Genomic DNA, 22,821 nt, shown 5'->3' with positions numbered 1-22,821 from the left:
TTGAATCATTCACAAACTTAGCTATTGTAGATTGACTTTCCTTATCCAAGTCACTAATACACTATAAGTAATCATGGCCTGAGCATTGATCCCTGTAGTATTCAGTAGATGCAGGTTGCCATACTGAAAATGGTCCCCTTAGTACAGCTACTTTCGTACAACAGCGAAGTTTTCGAATGATTCAAAAATAGACGAGAAAGTAAGTGGTGAGGATGACAGTCTGTACGGGATATAGACAGCTTAAGTGAGTATGCTAAAGCTTGGGTTTTAGTTTCTCAGTTGCATCTTGAAGCTACTGAAATCTCAACAGAGTTGGAAGCTTCAGCGAATGTCTCCTGGCTGCTACTCTCTGAATTTCCTCAATTTTTTTTCCTTCCTGGATTGGAGAACTGCCTGTTCTCCAATTGGATTGGATTGGATTGGACAGATTGGAGATCTGTCTGAATTACCTTTTTTTGCGAAGGGGTATGTTTATGGGATGTAAATATATTGGAACAGTTAATTAGTAATAGCTTCTGTATATATTACTCAGTTAAACTTTCCAATTGAGTTGTTATTCTAAGTTTGTCTTTCTCTTGTTTATATTTTAATGATAGTGTTTACATAAACTGTTTTTACTTAACATTGTGTAGTTTGACCAGCGGCATTGCATCCAGAACACTGCATTCCACATTTGCCTTTCAAATAAGAAAAAGTTAGGCTCTTGGCGATGTCTTAAAATATTTTGAGAGGATCTTGTCTGGACAATAACACACCAGAACCACTCTCTTCTACCGTGGTACTGGTGCTGCACAACATGAAAATGTATACTATTGCCTGTGGCAGAAAGTTCCATGTGAGGTCAGTGTGAGGTATAATTCCAGATACAACACACAATGCCAATGTTCTCAAAAGGATAATATTTCCATATTTGTCATGGAAGTCAGGACCAAGTTTATGCTCAGCTTTTCTTGCTGCGACTTAGTGAATACTCCAACTGGATTGAGAGCAGGCTGCTGGCTATTAAAAATAGGGGCTTTCTTGAGGATAGGTTGTACTTACTCTCTTTGGAATTTAGAAGAACAACAAGACCTTACTGACACATGTAAGACTTTTAGTGACTTCTTAGGAGAGATGTGGAAAGGTTGTTTCCCCTGTTGGAGAAACTAGGACCAGAGTGTATAATCTCAGAGTAAGTGTTTGCCCAGTTAAGAGGAGGAATTTCTTGTGTCGGTCATGAAATTGTGAAATTCTTTCCAGTTATCAATGCTGAGATACAGATTGTTACCCTAAGGGCAATCTAGGGTTATGGAGAAAAGGCAAGAAAGTGGAGTTGTGAGTATAAGCAGATCAGTTATAATCTCATTGAATGGTGGCACAGTCTTAGTGGCTTGAATGGCCTCCTTTTGCTCCTACATATCATGATCGCTCTTCAGGAGTGGAAGGTGGATGAACAGACCAAGTGTTATCAAAAATTGAGAATGGATGATTTGAATTGTCTCCAGTCTCCATGTTCCTTTCGTATGTTGGATTCTGTAGTACGTTATACAGAAAAAAGGCATGATCACAACAGAGCTGGGCCAATTAGCTTCCTTCAGATCATTCCATGAAAGCACCAGATTAAGAAAGGCACCCACTTGCAGGGAATTGAGAGAGTCCTTAGATCTGAGCCAGAAGACGTAGATTCAAGTCCTACCTGCTCCAGAGGAGTATAAGACCATCTCTGAAAAGGTTGATTAGAACAAAACTCAGTAACTCTTTCATATAATAATCTATGTTCCTGAGAATGAATTTATAAATAGTATATGCATGCAATTTGAAACAAATATTTGTTTTGATTTTTTGTAAAAACATGATTAACAATTGCTATTTTGTGTACTTTTTTGGGAAATAAACAGAAACCAAAAGATCACATTGATTGGCAAAAGGAAAGAGTTCTATCAACATTAGACCGACTGGCACGTCATGTGGAAGTTGAAAAACAGCTGAAGGAAGAGAAGTGCAAAGCTTTCCAAGTAAGTTGCGAACAAATAAGCAGCCGTCAAGGTTTTGGAATTGGTGTCTTTTGTTTTTGGTATTTGTATTTCTGGAAAGACCAAAGAATTTGTCCATCCCAAGTTCTCAAGAAGGTGGTGGGCTCCCGCTGAATAGTTTAAGCACTTCTGTTGTGAGAGAAGCTATTCCAGGATTTTGATCCAGTGACAATGAAGGAATTCTAAATTACAATACCAAATCAGGATAGTGTGTGACGTGAAGAAGACTTGCAGCGAGTGGTGTTTCCGTAGACCTGTTACCTTTACTGTGATGAATGGTGGAGTTTGTGAATTAGGACAGTGCTGTCAACGGATCCTTGGCAAGTTTCTATAATTCATTTTGCAGATGGTTTGCTGTGTTTGAGGACATGTGAGGACATTGAACAGTGTCATGACAAGACTGCCAATTTATATTATGGATTAGTTCAGGATAAGGAGTGCTTTTCTCTTTTACAGCAGAAGAAATTTAAGATTCTAGATACTTCAGAGAATAAAGCAGTAAGATTCCATTGTTTTGATCAAACAAAATAAACTTTATTACACAAAGTTAGACAGCTAACACAATCTATAATATGTATGTACAACTGTACTTTAACATTTGGGGTATGGTTTTAAAGAGGAACTGGTTGAAAACCTTACAGAACACAACTAGCAGATGTGCTTAGCCAGATCCCACGGATTTGTCAGCAAACCCCTCCCACCTCCAATGTTCAGGATACAAAGAATCACCAATTCTTATTTGGAATTGTCTATCTGTTTTGTAACAAATTCCAATTCTACATTTTTCAAGATCGATCTTTGGAAATTTATCACAAGCCACTCCATCGCACTGCTTGAATGCCCTGGTTGTGCATTTGCATCCCCTGCATTTCACTGAATTCCTGAGGCTGCACACCAGTACCTTCTCATGGGCACAATTCCAGCTGATTCACAGTGAGCTATAGCAGTTAAGCTAGCACTGCCCCGGGTGTTCTCTTAACTCTAATATTTCTCAGCTCTGTGCCAGAGCTGAAAATGTGTTGCTGGTTAAAGCGCAGCAGGTCAGGCAGCATCCAAGGTACAGGAAATTTGACGTTTCCTGCATAAGCCCTTCCTGATGAAGGGCTTATGCCGAAACGTCGAATTTCCTGTTCCTTGGATGTTGCCTGACCTGCTGCGCTTTAACCAGCAACACATTTTCAGCTCTGATCTCCAGCATCTGTAGACCTCACTTTTTACAGCTCTGTACCAGGCAAATATTGCTTGTGGACTTCTTTCACCCTGATCTTGACTGCACTGAATTTTCAAAGGCATACAGAGCTGCTTCTGAGCACTCACTTTGTAGCCAGGTGACCTGCTACCACATTCGCCACCACTCAAGACATTTTGCAAATCCTGACTGTCTGAAACCTCTTCTCCCAGTTCCTAACTGTCGTCCAGTTCCCCAACTTGCTTTATCCACACTGTGAATTGTAAAGTGGTCACAGTCTTATGCCACCACTACATGCAAGCATAATACGCCATTGAAGAACCTGGAATGCTGGACTGAGCATCTGCGATTTGTTCAGCCTGTGCACATATTGGAACTTTTGGAGCATGCCAGAATTTGGAGTTTGTCTCCCTACAAACCCCCCCCCCCCCCCCGAAGAGGCAGGTAAGTCGGTGTTTCCAAACAATAGAGGAATGATGGTCAAGCAAACTTTGTTTTGTGCTTGATGTTGAGGGAATCTGAACCTTGCTGTAACTTAAAGGATAATCCTTTCACATGAATTTATATTGGATAATTGGAGAGAGGTTGTGAGAAACTAATCTAATGATTTGGTCTCTATTTGCTGTTGGACAAGATTGGTATGTTTTATTTCTAAATTTAAAAGTCTTTTGGATGAAGTCTGGGCAGAATTGAGAAATTGAGAACTTGCAAGATTTCAGAAGTTACTTGAGACTTCCTTATTGCTGTGACAATATAACGAACTGAAATGAGTCCTCCTGATCTGCCTAAAACCAGTATACATGCAATCTTCACTCTGGCTTCATCTCTGCCTCTAATTCCAAAGCCTTTACTTCCTATCATCTGATAAACATATGTTCCTAAAGTTATTGTAAATTATGTAGGGCTTTGGTGAGTCAAACTCTTAGGGTAATGTTTGGCCAGTTAGGGATGCTGTAATGGGGAGCAATTACTCTGCTCAAATTGTTGTGAACCTTGGAACCAGAGAACTGTGGATACTCTGTTGTTGAGTATATTTGAGATAGATATAAATAGAGTTCAAGTACGAACAATTTTGTGGAAATGGTGATGGTGCGTTAAGGTGAGGTTGAAGTGGATGATCAACCATAGATTTGTTGAATGGTGGAGCTGGGTGAAAGGATCTAATAGTTCAAGTGTTTAGTAGTTAAACAGCCCTTTGTATCTACCCAAATATTTTAGTTTAAACCTAGTGGCCCCTCAGTCTTTTCCTTTATAATATATAGTGAAATGATTAATTATCACCTCATCTGTTTATTCTTGGTCATCAATAAAGTGACGGAAGATGTCATCAACAGAGCTATCAAGAACACCTGCCCATTAATGTCCAATTTGGGTTCCACCAGGGCCAATGAGTTCCTGATCTCATTACAGTTTTGGTTCAAACATGGACAAAAGAGCTGAATTCTAGACGTGCAGTGGGAGTAACAAGCCCTTGACATCAAGGCCACATTCAACCAAGTGTGAAATCAAGGAACCCAGCGAAATTAGAAGCATGTGAATCAGGGAGCAAATTCTCTGCTGGTTGGACTCGTACCAACACAAAAGAAGATAGTCGTGGTCGTTGGAGGTCAGTCATCTCAGCTCCAGGGCACCTCTGCAGGAGTTCCTCCGGGTAGTGTCTTAGGTCCAACCACCTTCAGCTGCTTCATTAATGACCTTCTCTCCATCAGGTCAAAAGTAGGGATAATTGCACGTGTTCAGCATCATTCACAATTCCTCTGATACTGAAGCCGTCAGTGTTCAAACAAATGCAACAAGATCCGGACATTATCCAGGCCTGTTTTGACAAGTGTTAAGTAACATTTGCTTCACACAAATGCCAGGCAATGACCATCTTGAATAAGAGTCTAACCACCACCCTTTGGTATTCAGTGGTGTTACCATCACTGAATCCCTTGCTATCAGTGTGCTGGGGGGGTTACTATTGACCAGAAACTCAGCTGGACTTGGCATGTAAACACAGTGGCTACAAGAGCAGGTCAGAGGCCTCAGGCACTGTTGCTTTAACTGCTCTCTTCATTTACACTCCACATTGAATGATCTGTGCAAACATGCACCCAGGTCCACCTACTGTAACCCATTTAGAATTTTGTTTTATATTGTCCTTCACTGTTCTTCCTACCAAAGCTGCCCATAACTGAGAGACACAAAATGGCTGACAAGTTATTAAACAGAATCAAAAGCCTGGTCCAGAATTTAAGTGAGATCATGAGTTTATATGATGGTACCTTTCTATAGGGGTTATTTCAACGTCAAAGAGAGTCCTGCACAAACAACAAAGTTCAAGGACAGATAGTTTGAAGACTTGTAACAAACATTGAAGTGAAAAGTAAGCTTCATGATAACAAACACAATGAACTCATGGGATTATGGCTCGTAAAGATCTAGAGGATCAGGCAAGTTCATTAAACTATGACAGTGATTTCTCATTAATGAAATGATATCCCATGAGGTGAAAAGAGTTAGTCGGGACAAAGGCAGTAAATCTCATCCCAGAAGACAGTATGCATTCAGCCTTGGTCATGGTACGGCTGTGAAATCAGGCAAAGACATTTCACTGTAATTAATTGTTTCTTTGAAGTTATTTGCAATATTAAGAAATAGGTTCTAGTTAAAGTTCCTTCAGATTTCAACACAATTATAAATACACATATGGAACAAAAATACAAAATTATTAAAAGCATTGGGGAAAAGATTCAAATAAAAATGTGCAAGTTAGTCTCAGATAGTAAAGTGGCCTTCCCCTTTATCATTAAAGGAATGTCTAGTGCTCTCTAACAAACCAATTGCTCACAACTCATTAACGAAAGAATACTAACAGTAGGGGTAGATATAAAACTTTACATATAATACCGATATAATAGAATTAATATTATGAATCTTACAGCAGTTGGTAAAAAGCAAGGGTCTCAAAATGGACCTCGCTGAACCTTCACAAATCTTCGTCCAGCCCGAAAAATGTCAATTGATCATTATTCTGTCCTATCGTTCAGCCAATTTTGTTTCCGTATTCCTATGGTCCTTTTTATACAATGACCATAACTTCCTTCACAAGTCTCTCATGTGTCGCTGTATCAAATGCCTTAAGGAAATCCGTGTATGACACATCATTTTATCTCATTGACTCTTTATTTATCTATTCATGAAACTTCGTGAGTTAAGCGTGATTTTCTCATTAGAAATCCATGCTAACTCCTCTTAATCAACCCACCTTTCTCAATGTGACTACTAATTCTATCTCAAATAAGTTGTTCTAAAAGATTCCCCACCACTGGTTAAACTGGCTGGTCTGTAATTGCTGTCTTTTGGGGCCTTCTTGAGCAAGGCTGTAATGTTTACAATTCTCCAGTCTTGTGCTACTCCAAGGAGACTGAAAAGTTATGACCAGCATCTCTGTAGTTTCTGCTCTCGTTTTCCTTCAAAATCCTTGTATGTTTATCATCTGGTGCTGCTACCTTGTCTGCTTTAAGTGCTAGCTGCCAAAAGTGAGGATTGCAGATGTTGGAGATTAGAGTTGAGAGTGTGATGCTGGAAAAGCACAACAGGTAAGGCAGCATCCTGATGAAGGGCTTTTGCTCAAAACGTTGATTTTCCTGCTCCTTGGTTGCTACTTAACTTGCTGTGCTTTTCCAGTGTCACACTCTCAACTTTAAGTACCAGCAGTCCATCTAAGACTACTTACTTATTAATTTTGAGTCCTTTTAGTGATGCGTTTCCTCCTTAGTCAACATGGCCTGGAATCAATCCCTCTTTCATAAAGACCGTTGCAAAGTATTTGTTTAACACACAACCATGCCTCCTGCTGTTGTGTGTAGATTCCCTTTGTGGTCTTTTATCAGTTCAAGAAATCCTTTAACCATTCTTTTTCTATGTATATGCCTGTAGAAGACTCGGGATTCCCTTCTGTAAACGAGTAGTATTTTCTCCTACTACTTGTTTAATTTCTTGTTCCTCCCTTCTAAAACTTTGGAATTGCTTTTTATTCTCTATTGTATTTTCAGCCTTACACATGTAAGCATATTTTTATTTCTAATTTTAATTTCTACCTCCTTGTCATCCAGGGAACCCTGGATATGTTTGTCCTACTTTTCCCATTTGAGGGGCTATACGTTGACTATACCAAAATTATCTGCTCTTTGAAGGTAGCCATTGTTCAATTACTGTGTTTTCTACCTTTTGTTCCTTTCATTCTGCCCAGATCTGCTCTTGCCCCATTGGAGTCAGTTCTCTGCCAGTTGATTTTTCTAACCCTGGATTGTTGAATGTCATTCACCTCCAGCAACCTGAACCTTTTGATGCAATCATCACTATCTCTGAAATGTTCTGTTGCTCACAGTTAAGACTTACAAAAGAAACAACTATACAAAGCTTAAATAGGGATGCTTACAAAGCAGTGAGGACAGATCTAGCTGGAGTGGATTGGGAAAGGAGTTTAGCAGCAAAGACAGTTGAGGAACATTGACAGATGTTTAAGAAGATGGTTCATGGCTCACAACAAAGCTGCATCTCAGTGACAGAAGGATTCAAGGAATATAATGAGCCAATGGTTAATTAGCAAAGTTAACGATAATATCAAATTGTGGAAAGAACATACAATATGGCAAAGATTATTGGGTAAGCCAGGATTGGCGAAGATTTGAATACCAGCAAAACAGGACCAAAAAGAATAAAGACAATTGATGGTAAAATTGCAAGTAATATCAAGATGGACAGCAAGAGCTCCTTTTAAAAAAAAAAGGGTAACAGACTGCAGTTAACATAGGCCCATTGGAAAACAAGGCTGTGAAAATTATAAAGTGGGGGGGGGGGGGGCAGGAATGGCTGAGAGGTTAAATATATACTTTTGTGTCAACCTTCACAATAGAAGTGACTAGTAGCATCCCAAAACTACTAAATAATCAAGGAGCAAGAAGAGGAGAGGAATTGGCTGTTTTCTACTTTATAAGAGTGGCAACACCTGAAATGTTTTTTGGGATTTCCTGAGGTTGTGAAAGGTGCTTTATTTGTTTTTACATTTTACTAACTGCTTGGCAGAGGTATGTTTAAGTAGTTCAATGAGTCAGCGTTTAAAGTACATTCTCTGAAAGGTCTGGCGATACATTTGAAAGACATTAGGAGTTGGTGCAGTGATTGCTTTTGGATTGATTTCCAGAAAGCAATTCGGTAAAACAAATAAAGCATATTTCTATTTTACAAGTAGCCTGCTGTACATTTGCTGACAGCAGGTGAAAGATGCCGATTTGAAGTGAGAGAAACATTTAAAGTTTTAAAACTATTGTTTCTTTCTGCATAAACTTAACCAATTGTGCTATTCAGTCAGTTCATGTCTGATCTGTATTTCACAACAGTTCTCCACCTTTTTCTCCATGTTCTTTGGTCCTGTACCGCCAGTAGATTATTGTTCAATGTATACTGTATCAGAATGCAGAATGTGGCCCATTATCCAACGATGATTCATCCTGAATAATTTGTATTCGCGGTTTTCTCAGCAGTGGTTTAACATTGCTGTTCACTCACAATGAGGAGTCAGGTCACAAGTCTATCTTGGCCAGAACAGAAATTGAATCTCTGTCACTGGTGTTAATCTGAAGCCTGTTGTAGTCATCTTGCTAACTCCCTCTCAATCTATGGATTTTAATCATCAGTAATTCAGTTGATCAATCCAACAGCAACTGCTGTTTTTTCGGAGAACACTGGATTTCTACAGGCCACATTCAGTGCAGAGATCTTAGAGGGTTGTGGGCTAGAGGAGGTAAGAGATGCCAACTCACTAGCTGCTGTGTCAGTCATGACTCCTCATTGGGACCTGCAAATTTGTTTTTTCTTTGCTAGAAATTAGCCTGCAGAGAACAGAGAGGCATTTCCCTCAGGTTACCTGGACAACAGCTCTGGCAACCGTGGGATAAACAGCTCATGCTAGACTGTTCTGTGGTTCATGTTATGCCACCAATACGATCAGGAAACTTGGTTTCTAAAGTGGACAGAACAATATATAGTTTAATGTTTGATTTGCATTTCAATGGTGAGTGTATATGTGTTTTAAAAAAGACTAATTTCTGAGACTGGTGAAGGGTTTTCTGAAAATGTGTTGGTTTCCATGTAAATGAGACTTATAAAATCTTTGAGGTGATTAATCCAGTACCTTTGGAAAAGGGTAAAAGAAAAATTTTTTCCTAGCAACAAGGTGCTTCTGACAGAGGGGACAGACACAGAAACAAATTTCTTTTTGGAAAAACAAACATGAAGAATGGCCATGAGTGTGCAGGTTTCTTTCAAGGTGAGAGGCAAGTCATTCAGAGAGAAATAGACCTGCAACTTCAGCACAGTTTAACAGTTCCAAAAATAATGCAGAAGTAAATAAGTCCTGAGTAGGTTAACGTCAGTTGGATAAGAGCTCCAGAAACAGAAGGCTATTGAAGAGGAGCTTTAAGAACCCATGTTAAGAGATAAATGAGCTGTGATAGTCATTTGTTTAAGAGCCTCATTGAGTCATTAACTAAAACAATTGAATGCAGAAAAGAAACCATGTACATTCATCCCACTGTTCAGGCCTTTAAATTGAAAACCGGGTGATTCTTCACTGAGATTTGTGTATCTAGATTATTGATCAAGGCAATAAGGTGGAACCTTTTATTTCTGTTAATTTGAATAAGACTGTTTCAAATAGGTGTTGTACTGCGTAAACCTTTTTTTTGTTAGAAATATGTTGGAAGCTTGTGAGTTTAGTCACTGGCCACCCATAGTAAACAAATTGCAAAAATAAAACTTATGGTCTATCAAGTCAGATTTCTTTTTGGGATCTGACCTGGCCAATATTTCCATCAGCTGGGATCATAACACGTGTGTGTGTGTGTGTGTGTGTGTGTGAAAACACAAGTGGGGGAAATAGTAAAGCAAACCAGTAACAGTCAAATTTGTTGCACCATGGTTAGCTATGCTGCACGGGGGAGGAGGAGAAAGTTGGAGAATACAGTAGTTACAGGGGATTCAATTGTAAGGGGAATAGATGAGTGTTTCTGTGGCCACAAACAAGAGTACATTGTTTCCATGGCAATAGGGTTAAGGATGTCTCAACAGTTACAAGACAACATCAGGGTGAACAGCCAGAGGTTATGGTACCAATGACATTGGTTTAAACAAAAGCAATAAGGTTCTAAAGGCAGAATATAGGGAGTTAGGAGGTAAATTGAACATTGGACCTCAAAGTTTGTGATCTCAGGGTTGCTACCAGTACCACATGCAAAATAACATAGAAATTACAAGATAGATGAATACGTGGCTGGAAAGATTGTACAAGGGGGTGGGTTTCAGATTCCCAGAACATGGCAATCAGCTTTGGGGGAGGTGGGGCCAGTACAAACTGGACAGGTTATACCTGAGCAGAACCAGGACTGATGGTCCGAGGGCAAGTATTTGTTAGTGAGATTGTGACTAGTACAAACCAGAATGGGTGGTGGGAGCAGCTGAAACAGGGTTAGAAGGGAAAGAGAACTAAGGACCACAATTTTAAAAAAAAACAGTAAAATGTGAAAACCAGTTGACAGGGAATCAAGGGCAAGTAGCATATGGGGCCAAAGTACAAATAAAAGTGAGGCTGATTAAAAATGGCGAAAAGGTCAGCCGAAAGGCTATCTTTGTACACTAGCACAAAGCATTCTGAATAAGGTATTCGGACCAACAGCACAAATTGCAGGAAATGGACATGATCTCATGGTTACGAGAAGATTGGAACTGAGATACTTAACATTTTAGGGATATTTGACCTTTTGCAAAGACAGGAGGAAAGAAAAAGGTGGTGGAGTAGTACTGTTAAAAAGAGATGAAATAGAAACAGTTGTGAGAAATGGTCATGGGATTAAATGATGTACAGTCCACTTGACTGGAGGTAAATAACAGCAAAGAAAAGAAGTCATTGGTAGGAGCAGTGTATAGACCCCCAACAATAACCATGTTGTAGGAAAGTGAACAAATCAACAAATGATAGCATGTTAAAAAGGATAGAGCAATAATTATGGGTGACTTTAATCTTGTTGATTGAGCCATATAAGTTGGAAAGGGTAGCTACAAAAACGAATTAGTAGTGTGCATTAGAGCTAGTTTCCTAGAGCAGTATGCCATGAAGCCAACTAGGAACAGGCTATCCTGGTAATAGGTAATGGTTAAATGGACATTAATAAATCACCTCTGAGTAAAAGATGCCCCAGGTAGTAGTGATCATAACATGAAAGAATTTAATATTCAGTTTGAGTGTGAGAAACTTGCATCGGAAATAACTGTCTAACATGAAGGGCGTTACAGTGAAATGAGGATGGAGTTAACTAAAGTGGACTGGGCAAGCAGATGAGCAGTAAAAGCAGTAAACAAGCAGTAGTAGTCATTTCAGGAAGTAATTCCTGACTCAACAAAAATATATTCCAGTAAGGCAGAAAGATTCTGAGAGGGATAAACTAACCATGGCTCACCAAGGACTTTAAGGATTGTATAAAGTTGAAAGGTAAAGCATATACGGAGGCAAAAGTCAGTGATTAGCCCCAAAGTGGGATAAATTCAGAATCCAGTAAAGGGAATTTTTAAAAAATTAAAGGGCAATCTCTCAAGCAATAATAAAAACTATTTTGTAAAGATATAAATAGGAAGAGAGAGGTCAAAGTGAACATAGACCCTTTAGAAAATGAATCCAGGGAGATAGTTATTCCATGTTGGAAATAGCAGCGGAGTTGTGCAGGCGGATAATACTTCAAACATCCCATTAATACTGAAGAATATGGGAGAGGGATTGAGTACTGTCATCAACACTAGAGCAGTATTTTGCAAACTAATGGGGCTAAAGACAGATAAGTCCCCTAGTCCCGATAACTTGTATCTGAGGATCCTAAAAGTAATAGCTTCAGAGTTAGTTGATGCATTGGTTGAAATTTTCCAAAAATCAATCCATGCAACAAAAGGAAGGAGGCAAAAAGCAGATAGCTGTGCTGATTAGCTGAACATTTATTGGAATCAAAATAATAACACATTTGGAAAATCAAGCAGAATTAGCAAGGCTTCATGAAAGGGAAATTGTCAATTTTACGCAGGTTTTTCGAGGAAGTCTCAACTAGACTGAATAGAGGGGAACCAGTCGATGTGCTGTATTTGAACTTCGAGAAGGCGTTCAACAAAATACTTTACAAATGGTTACGTCATTAGATAAGAACTGATGGTATTAGAGGTAGTATATAGGCGAGGATGGAGAATTGTATAATGGGCAGGAAACAGCAAATGGGGATAGAGCATTCTTTCAGGTTTGCAATGTGTAACCAATGGGGTTTCATCAGAATCAGTGCTGGGACAGCAACTGTTTGCAATATTTATTAATGACTTGAGGAAATAAGTAAATGTACTGTGTAGATATACAGAAAGCATCAATAAGTAGAAAAACAGATTGTGAGAGGGATACAGTTTATAGAGAGATATTGATTGGATAATTAAGTTCTCAGACACTAGGCAAATGGGATATACTGTAATTGGGAAAATGTAAGGTTGTTCATTTTGTAAGGAAGAACAAAAGAATAATACTATTTAAACTGCAGAAAGCTGCAATATAAAATGACTCGAGGGTGCTTGTGTATGAAACAAAAAACTAGCACACAAGTGCAGCAGCTAATCAGGAAAGCTAATGGTACGTTGGCACTTATTTCTAGGGAGTTGGCGTATGAGAATAAGAAGTCCCTCCCCCCCTCTCTACAGCACTCATCTTCTCTCCCCTCCCCCCCCCCCCCCCCCCCCCCCCCCCCCCCCCCCCCCCACTTTCTTTTTGGTGTTAGCGTTGCCCTTGCTTCCAATATTCAATTAGCCACACAGCTGTTTTCCTGATAGTGAAAAAAATATAAACCCTTCATAAAGGTGTCTTTATTTTCTGTCTCAGTGTAAACAAAGAAAGTGAAAAAAGAGAGTTTTGAGAGGCTCTTGGGATGTAATCCCTATCTCTGGGCCGGAATACCCAGTTTCAAGTCCCACTTGCTCCAGATGTGTGCAACAACATCTTTGAACAGGTTAATTAGAAAACCAGATTTATAAAGAAATGAGATGTGAAGTCGTCTTATAACTGCACAAGGAGGTGGTGAGACCAAATCTAGAGTATTGTGAGCAGTTTTGGTCCCCTTATTTAAAGAAAGATATTGTTTCTTTCGAAGTATAGAGTCATAGATACGGCACGGAAACAAACTCTTTGGTCCAACTTGTCCTGCCGACCATATATCCCAACCCAATCGACTCCCACCTGCCAGCACCCAGCCCGTACCCTTCCAAACCCTTCCTATTCATATACCATTCAAATGCCTCTTAAATGTTGTAATTGTACCAGCCTCTACCACTTCCTCCGGCAACTCATTCCATACATGTGCCACCCTCTACGTGCAAAGATTGCCCCTTAGATCCCTTTTATATCTTTCCCCTCTCACCCTAAACCTAGTTTTGGACTCCCCCACTCCAGGGAAGAGATTTTGTCTATTTATTCTATCCAGGCCACTCCTCAGCCTCCGGCTCTCCATGGAAAACCGCTCCAGCCTATTCAACCTCTCCCTATCACTCAAATCCTCCAACCCTGGCAACATCCTTGTAGATCTTTTCTGCAGCCTTTCAAGTTTCACAACAACTTTCCAATAGGAAGGAGACCAGAATTTCACGCAATATTTCAGAAGTGGCCTAACCAATGTCCTGTACCTCGACAACATGACCTCCCAACTCCTGTACTCCATACTCTGACCAATAAAGGAGAGTATACCTATCGTGTCTACCTGTGACTCCACTTTCAAGGAGCTATGAACCTACTCTCCAAGGTCTCTTTGTTCAGTAATACCCCCTAGGACCTTACCATTAAGAGTATAAGTCCTGCTAAGGTTTGCTTTCCCAAAATGCAGCACCTTGCATTTATCTAAATTAAACTCCATCTGCTACTTCTCAGCCCATTGGCACTGTTCAGAGAAAGTACACTGGGATGATTCCTGATTTGGAATGATTGTCTGAGGAGCAAGGGCTTAAACAGGTTGGGACTCTGCTCACAGGAGTTCAGAATGAGAGGTGATCTTAATGAAACATATTTTTGAGGGACTTGACAGGGTAAATGCTGAGAGAATGTTTCCCTCTTGAGAGAGTCTCTGATCAGAGGGAACAGTTTCAGAATACAACGGTGCCAATTTAAGACTAAAATGAGGAGAAATGTTTTCTGAGGGTTGTGACTCTTGGAACTCCTGGTCGCAGAGAGCTCTGGGCAGAATCCTTCTGCATATTTAAGGCAGGGATTGATTGATTTTTGATCAGTGGGGGAATTGAGACAGAAATCAGGGGGGAAAAAGCAGGAAAATGGATATAAGGAATATCAGATCAGCCATAATACTGCTGAAAGGTGGCAGAAGCAAGCTCAAGGGGCTGAATGGCCTACTCCTCTTCCTATCTCTTACGGCCAAGTGCTGTCACTCTGACAGTATTTCTGCGCTAGTGGCTGATTAAGGTGTGTATCCCAGATGTTCTTGAGCATTTTGCATTGATGAGTACCCTGGTTGAGGAAGGAGGTGGAGTAGGGGGCAGCTTCTGCTGTGATTCTTAGGTGCATTTATTGAGTAAATGCTGTTCTTGTCTCCTGAACATTTCCAGCGTTTTCTGTTGTTTTAATCTCTTAGTTTGATTCTTGAAATTACTGTAATACTGTCAGTTTGACCTGCTTAAATCCTAAGTGTTGCAGCAGTCTAAATTCCTTGAATTATTAAAAGTGGTAAAAAGAAAACTGGGCTGGGTTTAAACAGGTGTGTAAAATATTTTTGTCATGTGAGTAATTGAATAGAATGGAGAAAAAGAATCTTGTGTATTTAGCAATCACTTTTTAAAATTGATTTGAACCTGTTAATACAACACAATTGCTGTTTTATTCATTTGGCCAATAGCACTTTGTATTGGCCATATAAAACATGAACTGATGGTAACTGTGTGCCAAAAAAACAAGCAATCTTTAATCCTATTTAAAAACAGTCCAGTTGGTGCACTAGAGGACATTAGTGCATCTGTAGTTGCCTCATGGTTATAAAGCTTGAAGGCAACTTCACTGAAGTAAACAATGTAAACTTTCAGAGTTATGGGGATAAAGCAGAAGAATAAGACTTGCTGGTTTGCTGTACAGAGAGATGGCACAGGCTTGATGGATTAATTGCCTCCTTTGTTCACATGCAGCACATTGTCTAATGAGTAATTCACAGTTTAATTCAGATGGGAGATAGGTAATTGTCATTGTTTTGAAATGGGAAACTTTAACCGACCACCTTTTGAGGACCTCTGCTGGTAAGACTTACTTGACTGAAGGCCATAACTTTTACAACATCAGCTAATTGTGCATTTCATTAAAAGGTCCCCCTCTCAGCTATCGGTCTCATACTCACGAGAGACAATTAACATGTTTGTTAATCTGAGTTTTTACAATGTGGCTGGTAACAAAACTTCATGGGACCCCCGTATTTGACCCCAAATGACATCATATCATACCAAGTTAGGCTCTTGATAACTTAACAATTTGAACCCAGTTGTTGCTTGGTTAATTTAGTTTGCTTTTAACTGCATTGTGAAATGTTGTAAAACTTTTAGGTTTTTTGAAATTGCTTGTAATTTACAGTAGAAGGTGATTGAAAGATTCACAAGGCGAATTTATTTTGAAAATTATTTAGTGAGGTGGATCCATTGAATCTGCTGTTAGAATGTGAACTACCACTTAAGGAGAAGCTGGCCTTCCAGCTCTGACTCCAGTTTCGCGCAGTTTCCTTGTCAAGCCCTTTTATTTGTCAAATAGTACTTTAGTGTTTTTCCTGGATGTTAAATGATTAATATGTTGGATATGTTATTGGATGTGTGTGTGTGTGTGTGTGTGTGTGTATATATATCCTTTCTGCCAAGTCTTTCATCTTTTCTTCTTTGGTTTATGTTTGGAAAAGCATAATCTACAGTTTCTGACTAGACTACTTGACTTTCAACAGTCTGTCTTGATGGTGCGATTGATAATACTTTTGCAGGCAGGGATGAGACTGTAAAAGGATTTGGAAACCAGAGTGAGGATTTTAATGCTGACCCATTACTGAACTCAAATGGAGCTTGGACTTGGTGTGAGTTTGGACGTGGGCAGCATTGCTTCAAACAAGCTCAAATTTATTAACAGTGGAACATTGGAACTTGGCCTGCAGTTCATTGGAATAGCAAAGTTTGGATGCAACGAAGGCAGGAATATGGCTTCTAACAGCACATGAGCTAAGGCAAGCTAAAGTCTAGTGAGAGTCCAGAGGTGGAGGGAAGGAATCTGATCATAAGGTCACAAGCTCATTGCAGATAAAACATGACACTTAGGTTGTTAACAGTCTGATTCAGCTTCAGATAATCGCCAGGGAGAGAGCAGAGTTTGTGGTGGGGATTGAAGGAAATTACTTCAACTTTCCCAAACTTCAGTGGAGGAAATTTGTGTTTATTCAGCACTAGATAGTGGATAAGTATCTTAATATTTTAGAGACAATACGTTCGAGTCCTAGTCCCAGGATGTTCGGTTTCTCTTCACCATTGTATGGTAAAAATCTTGTGAATCATTATACTTTTCCCTCTTTATCCTCTTCATAAATGGAGATCGTAACTGACATACCTCCTGAGTGTGCTTTCTTTAAAATGAAGGTGATTGCAACATGGGAACACAGGGATCATGGTTAATCTGATAGTGCATGAACTTAATTCCATTTTGCTCTCTGTATGCACCCCTCCTCTATAACCATTGTTTCCTTTGTAGCTCAAAAATCTGTTTAACTTGGACTTAAATTTATTCATTGGCCCAACCTCCATGCTCTTTGACGAAGAGAATTGAAAAGATTAATGACCTGCTGACAGAATAAATTCCCTTTTATGTCCATCTTAGTACGAGGTTCTTTATTTTAAAAGTTTACCCCCGTTTCTAGATTCTGAGAGAGGAAACATCCCCTCAGCACACCATCAAATGTTCTCAAATGAAGTCTGTCAAGACCATGACTTTCCATCGCATTTAAGTAGTGTTACATTCAATTTAAATATTTATTTAGAAGGAGAATTTCTGGATCATTCATTTTTCAGAAGTTATTTTATTGGATATGCTCCTTTATCACCTGCCCTGTCGATCCAAGTTGTTGGTTATTATCGACGATTTTACCTCTTAGGTTCTAATAATGTGTGTTTTTGCAGGAGAAAGTGGATTCACAGCATGCTCACGGCATGCAAGAATTGGAATTCATTCAAGGACAGCCTGCAACAGAAGAAGCAAGAAGATGTGTTGATGGGTGGCTGAAAGTACCAGGTATCTATCTTCTGGCAATTTATTTCTGATTATAATTTTTGTTGGGCCATAATATGGCTCACTGAGGAGAAGTAAAATCTTCGAGTAAAAAGTGAGGGCTCTGGCCCGAAACGTCGAATTTCCTGTTCCTTGGATGCTGCCTAACCTGCTGTGCTTTAACCAGCAACACATTTTCATCACGAGGAGAAGGAAAACCTGGTGTTTGTGGTTGGGGTTGGGTTGAAAACAAGGGATGGGAAGAGGAACCAGCTGCACACAAATTATTTAGCAATAATAATAGTGACCACCAAGTAATCTGAGATAAACTCTTTTCCCAACCTTTCCAGCAGAGCCTTGGAATCAACTGGAGCAAGCAAAGAGAAGCAAAACCTAAAGGAATAAAGAAACACTCCTGAAAATTTCTGTCCAATACCGCCCCCTTGGTTGTTGAAATCAATCACATTAGCCAAGTGTTATTCCTTAAGACATTTGTTTATTATTTGATTGAGATGTAGATGTTCCTGGCACGGTCGGTGTTTATTGTCCAGCCCTAATTGAAGTTCACAGCTGCCTTTTGAAGTACTGTTTTACAAGTACACCTATAGTGTTGTGAGGAAGGAAGTCCCAGGGCTTCAATCCAGAGACAGCAAAGAAATGATCAACATGGTATGAGATTGAAAGCAGAACTGTAGCAATTCAAAAGGTGGCTCACCACATCATCTTATCAATGACAACTCCAGGATTGTCAGATAGGAGTTTTCAGGAGTATTTCTTTTTCCTTTTAGATTTGAGAGTTGCTTTTGCTTATTTCAGTTGACTCTAAAGCTGCTGTTTCACTATGATGGTCTGGTTGGTCTTTTCCTGCTTGTTACTTTTGTGTAATAATATGGATAGGTTCTCCTGCCCACCATCTGTCTTTTAACTTGGTAATCCACATTGTGACCAAAGAAAGATAACAATTTACTTGTTAAGTTTTTTTTGTACTAATTCTTTGAAAGCCAACTGTCCATTCTTTTCAAAGATTCACAATGACCTATTATGTATTTCCAGCTTTGCTTTTATTTCACACTTCAAACAGATAAGTTAGATTTATTTGATGCATCGTAACTTGCTGAACTTAAAACAGTTTTTGATAGCTTGTTCCGTAACCTGTTGCTTTTTATCTTGCCTCTGGCATTTGGTTCTTTGCCCAGATCTGGGTGAAGGCTGTAATAAGGAGAGGAGCTGAATGACTCTGGAACCTTGTGCGTGATATCAATATCCCACACCCTCCTTGAATTTACCCACCTGCCAATACCTTGCCTCAATTTGTGATTGGAGAAATATTTCTAATTAGGAGGAGTGTCCAACTGACATAATTTGAAGACCCTAAGCATGCAGCAAAAAGATTTCCTTAGTTTCTCATGCATTATGCTACAAAAAGCTGGCTGGAGGAAACTCCAAAAGTTTTACTTCCTGGGGCAGGAAGCAACTTAACAACCACATTTGTCTTTTGCCAAGAGATTGTGGACCTGGATGAAGTCTTTGGGGGTGCTTAAATTTGCTGTGTGGTGGTAAACTTCGGAACGTTACATCTTAGATTTGCTTGCTACTTCCTGTTGCATAGCTTATTGTGTTATGTAGAAGTTGGGAGGTCATGTTGTGGCTGTACAGGACATTAGTTAGGCCACTTTTGGAACAGTGTATTCAATTCTGGTCTCCCTGCTTTAGGAAAGATTGGTTTATTGTCACGTGTAGCAAAGTACGGTGAAAAGCATTTTTAACGGGCAGTACAGGCAGATCATGATGAACAAGGATGTAAAGATCAGAGAAACTAAGACAGAGGCACACAAGTTACATTGTACGGGGTGTGCATGTTAGCAAGGTCAGCATTATTTGAGGCTAGAGAGTCCATGCATTAGTCTACGGCCAGGAATAAGCTGTTCTTGAAGCTGCTGGTGCGTGTTCAGGCTTCTGTATCTTTTTCCTGATGGAAGGGTTGTAGGAGATCATTACCAGGGTGGGAGGAGTCTGTCATGATGTTGGCAGCCTTTCCGTGACAGTGAGCCATGTAAATGGAGTCCATGGATGGAAGGTTGTCTCATGTGATTCGTCGGGGCTGTGCACACCACCTTCTATAGTTTCTTACGGTCCTGGGCCGAGCAGTTGCCATACCAAGCTGTTATGCATTTGGACAATATGCTTTCAATAGTGCATCTGTAGTAGTTGGTGAGCTTGAGCCACTTGAGGAACAAGAGGTGTTGTTGGTACCGCCTTGACCATCGCATCCGCATGTGAATTCCAGGACAGATTGTCCATTATCATCACTCCCAGGTACATGATACTCTTCACCCTCTCAACCTCCGTTCCATTGATATAGATGGGGGGGGGGGTGTGATGTTGTGAAACTTGAGAGTTCAGAAAGGATTTATAAAGATGTTGCTGGTGTTGGAGAGGCTGGGGCTATTTACCTTGGATTGTTAGACTGCGGGGAGAGGTTTATAAAATCATAAGGGAATGGATTGGGTCAGTAGACAAGATTCTTTCCCTAGGGTGAGGGAGTCCAAACTGGAGGGTATAGGAGCAATGTGAGAGAGGATAGATTTAAAAGTGACCTCAGGGACAACCTTTTCATGCAGCGGGTGGTGCATGTGAGCTGTCAGAGGAAGTGGTGGAGCCTGGTACAATTGTGATATTTAAAAGCTATCTGGATGGATGTGAGAGACTGAGGGGAGAGGTTTATAAAATTGAGGGGCATGGATAGGGTAAATAGAAAAAGTATTTTCCCCAGGGTGGGGGAGTCCAAACTAGAGGGCATAGGTTAAAGTGAGAGACTAAAGAATTAAAAGGGACCTGAGGGATACCTTTTTTTTTCACGCAGATGGTGGTGTGTGTACGGAGCAACCTGCCAGAGGAAGCTATGAAGATGGGTATAATAACAATTAAAAATTATCTGGATGGGTATATAAATACGGATTTAGAGGAACATGGGCCACCAGAGAAGGCGATGGTCGAGTGGTATCGTCACTCGACTATTAATCCAGAACCACAGAATGATGTTTTGGAGACCTGGGTTTGAATCCCGCCACGGTAAATGTTGAGATTTGAATTCGGTTTTAAAAAAAATCTGGAATTAAGAATCAACTGATGGGGGGATCCAAGATGGCGGCGTCCTGTTAGGATTGCTTTTGCTGGACTCCATGCTGCAACACCGACACAACAGAGCTAGAACCCATTGCAACCACTTTACTGTGAGTAAAAACACAGTTAAGGAGTTAGAAACCCAAAAAATCGGCTTACCTTTGTCGTTGCAACTGGAGAATACCAATAAAAGGAAGAAGCTCACCCAAGGCTGGGGCTACAGCCTAGCCCTCTGAAGCAGCGGACTCGCTTACTCACCGCACCCTGGTTCAGGAGCTGGCCAAATCTTGAGGTCGTGGGGATGCACATCCAGGAAAAAAATCGAAGAGAAGTTGGCTCCTATGTCTGCCATGCTGCAAGACTTGGGAGAAAGGGCCGATGAACCGGCGTGCCGGGTGCAGAGCAGAGGCAGAGACTGACTCCACCATGAGCCGAATTGAAGCCCTGGAAACACAGGTCCATGGTCTGTTGGATCTGGTAAACAATCTCGAAACAGGGTCAGAAGAAAGAGCCTACGCGTTGTTGACATAATGGAGGGGACGGAAAGCGAACAGCTAGTGGAGTGCATCCCGGAGTTCCTTGGTTTGGATGTTGAGAAGGGAAGGATAACAAAGAGCCCACTGGATTATGGCACCAAAGCCAGGTGCAGATCACTGTCCACATCCTGTCCTGGTAATGTTCCATTATTATAAAGATGAGCAGAGGGCAATGGAAGCCTTGAGAGTCCAGGGGAAGGATTAGAGGGTGTTGGTATGTGGCGGCTCCAGTGGTCATGTTTTTTCCAGACTTCTGTGCAGCAGTGGTCCAAAAAAGGAAGTCCTATGATGGTGTCAAGAGAAGATTGAGAGAACTTGGGATCCAGTATCCTCTAAGATATCCAGCGGTGCTTCAGATCAATCATAATGGATCCATACATTTGTTCGACTCGCCAGAGAAAGCGAAGATCTTTGTGGACAAGTTGACTTACTTCAAGCAGCTGAATAGGTATAGTGGACAGAGCTGTTTGGGTTTGTTTTTCTTTGAAAAGGACTAAGTGGAGTCCTCCTTCTGGTAATAAGTTGCTTGAAATGATATCTGGGATGAAAAGAATATTTATCTTTAATCGCGAAGTTATGTTCAAGGATGGGTAACGTTTATTTTTAGTTTACTTGTTCCTTGTACTGACCTTGTTCCTGTATGTTTTTTTTCTCTACCGGGTGGTCAGTGTATCTGGCGCAACCCTAGCTGGTAGGAGCTGAGAAGGCATTTGGGATGGTAAGTCGGGTTGTAGGATGTCAAGATATCCCCTTTGAATGGGAGGTAAATTACTCCAATCAGTGCCTTTGGCAATTTTGTTTTGTACACAGCAAAACAGAAAAACAAAACCGTTTTTGTAAGATTTGTTGGCTGTGGTTATTTTAGTCTGTGTAGTTTTTGGGTTTTGTGAATTCTTTTGCATTAAAGCTCAGCAATTTGTAGTTTGGGTTCTTCCTCTCTGGCGTCTACCTGGTGCTATAGAAGGTTATGGCTAAGGATGTGCTTAAGTAGTGCACCTGGAATATTAAGGATACTCATTTGCCAGTCGAGAGGAAGAAGGTACTTTCCAGCCTTAAAAGGCAGAGGGTGGATGTTGCCTTATTACGAGAAACATACTTGGAAAATGCAGATCATTTGAAGCTGCAATAAAAATGGGTTTAGTTTTCATTTTTCAATATAAGGAGTAGAGGGGTGGCCATTTTAGTTAGGAAGAATCTCCCATTTAAGTTATTAGAAGGCACTAAAAACACACACGGGAGATTTTATAATCCTTAAAGCTTTGATACATGGGAAGAATACGGGATCTTAAATGTTTGCTGTCCTCTGGCCCACCCCCTTAAATTCTTGACAGACACGCTTTCTGAACTGGGTAACCTTGCATCTGAACATTATCATAGGAGGGGATTTCAGTTGTCTCATCGACCCTAAGGTAGACAGATTGCCCAAAGGCTTGCCAATATCATCTTTGCAATCTAAACAATGAAGGGATTTGTGCGCTGAATTTTGGGTTGGTAGATGTTTGGAGGCACCTGCACCCTGCTGGCAGAGACTTCACATTCTTTTTGAACTCACATAAATGCCACCAGGATTGATCTTTTTCTGACCCCTGCAGCACATCTGGGCTTGATGGCATAATGTACAAT

General features: G+C 40.3%; 1 protein-coding gene across 5 annotated transcripts in view; it reads left to right on the top strand.

The window, feature by feature from the left end:
- Positions 1-22,821, top strand: part of znf451 (zinc finger protein 451) — an 88,739-nt gene that overhangs the window by 21,933 nt on the left and 43,985 nt on the right. For all 5 annotated transcript variants that reach the window (XM_060852061.1, XM_060852051.1, XM_060852042.1 and 2 more), the window contains exons 4-5: positions 1,878-1,994; positions 17,452-17,563. In XM_060852061.1, the coding sequence (XP_060708044.1) occupies positions 1,878-1,994; positions 17,452-17,563 (229 nt within the window). The remainder of the gene's footprint in view (positions 1-1,877; positions 1,995-17,451; positions 17,564-22,821) is intronic.

Source organism: Hemiscyllium ocellatum, chromosome 3, assembly GCF_020745735.1.
Source record: "Hemiscyllium ocellatum isolate sHemOce1 chromosome 3, sHemOce1.pat.X.cur, whole genome shotgun sequence".
In the NCBI taxonomy this organism is placed as follows: Eukaryota; Metazoa; Chordata; class Chondrichthyes; order Orectolobiformes; family Hemiscylliidae; genus Hemiscyllium; species Hemiscyllium ocellatum.
This window is presented reverse-complemented; position numbering and strand designations above follow the sequence as displayed.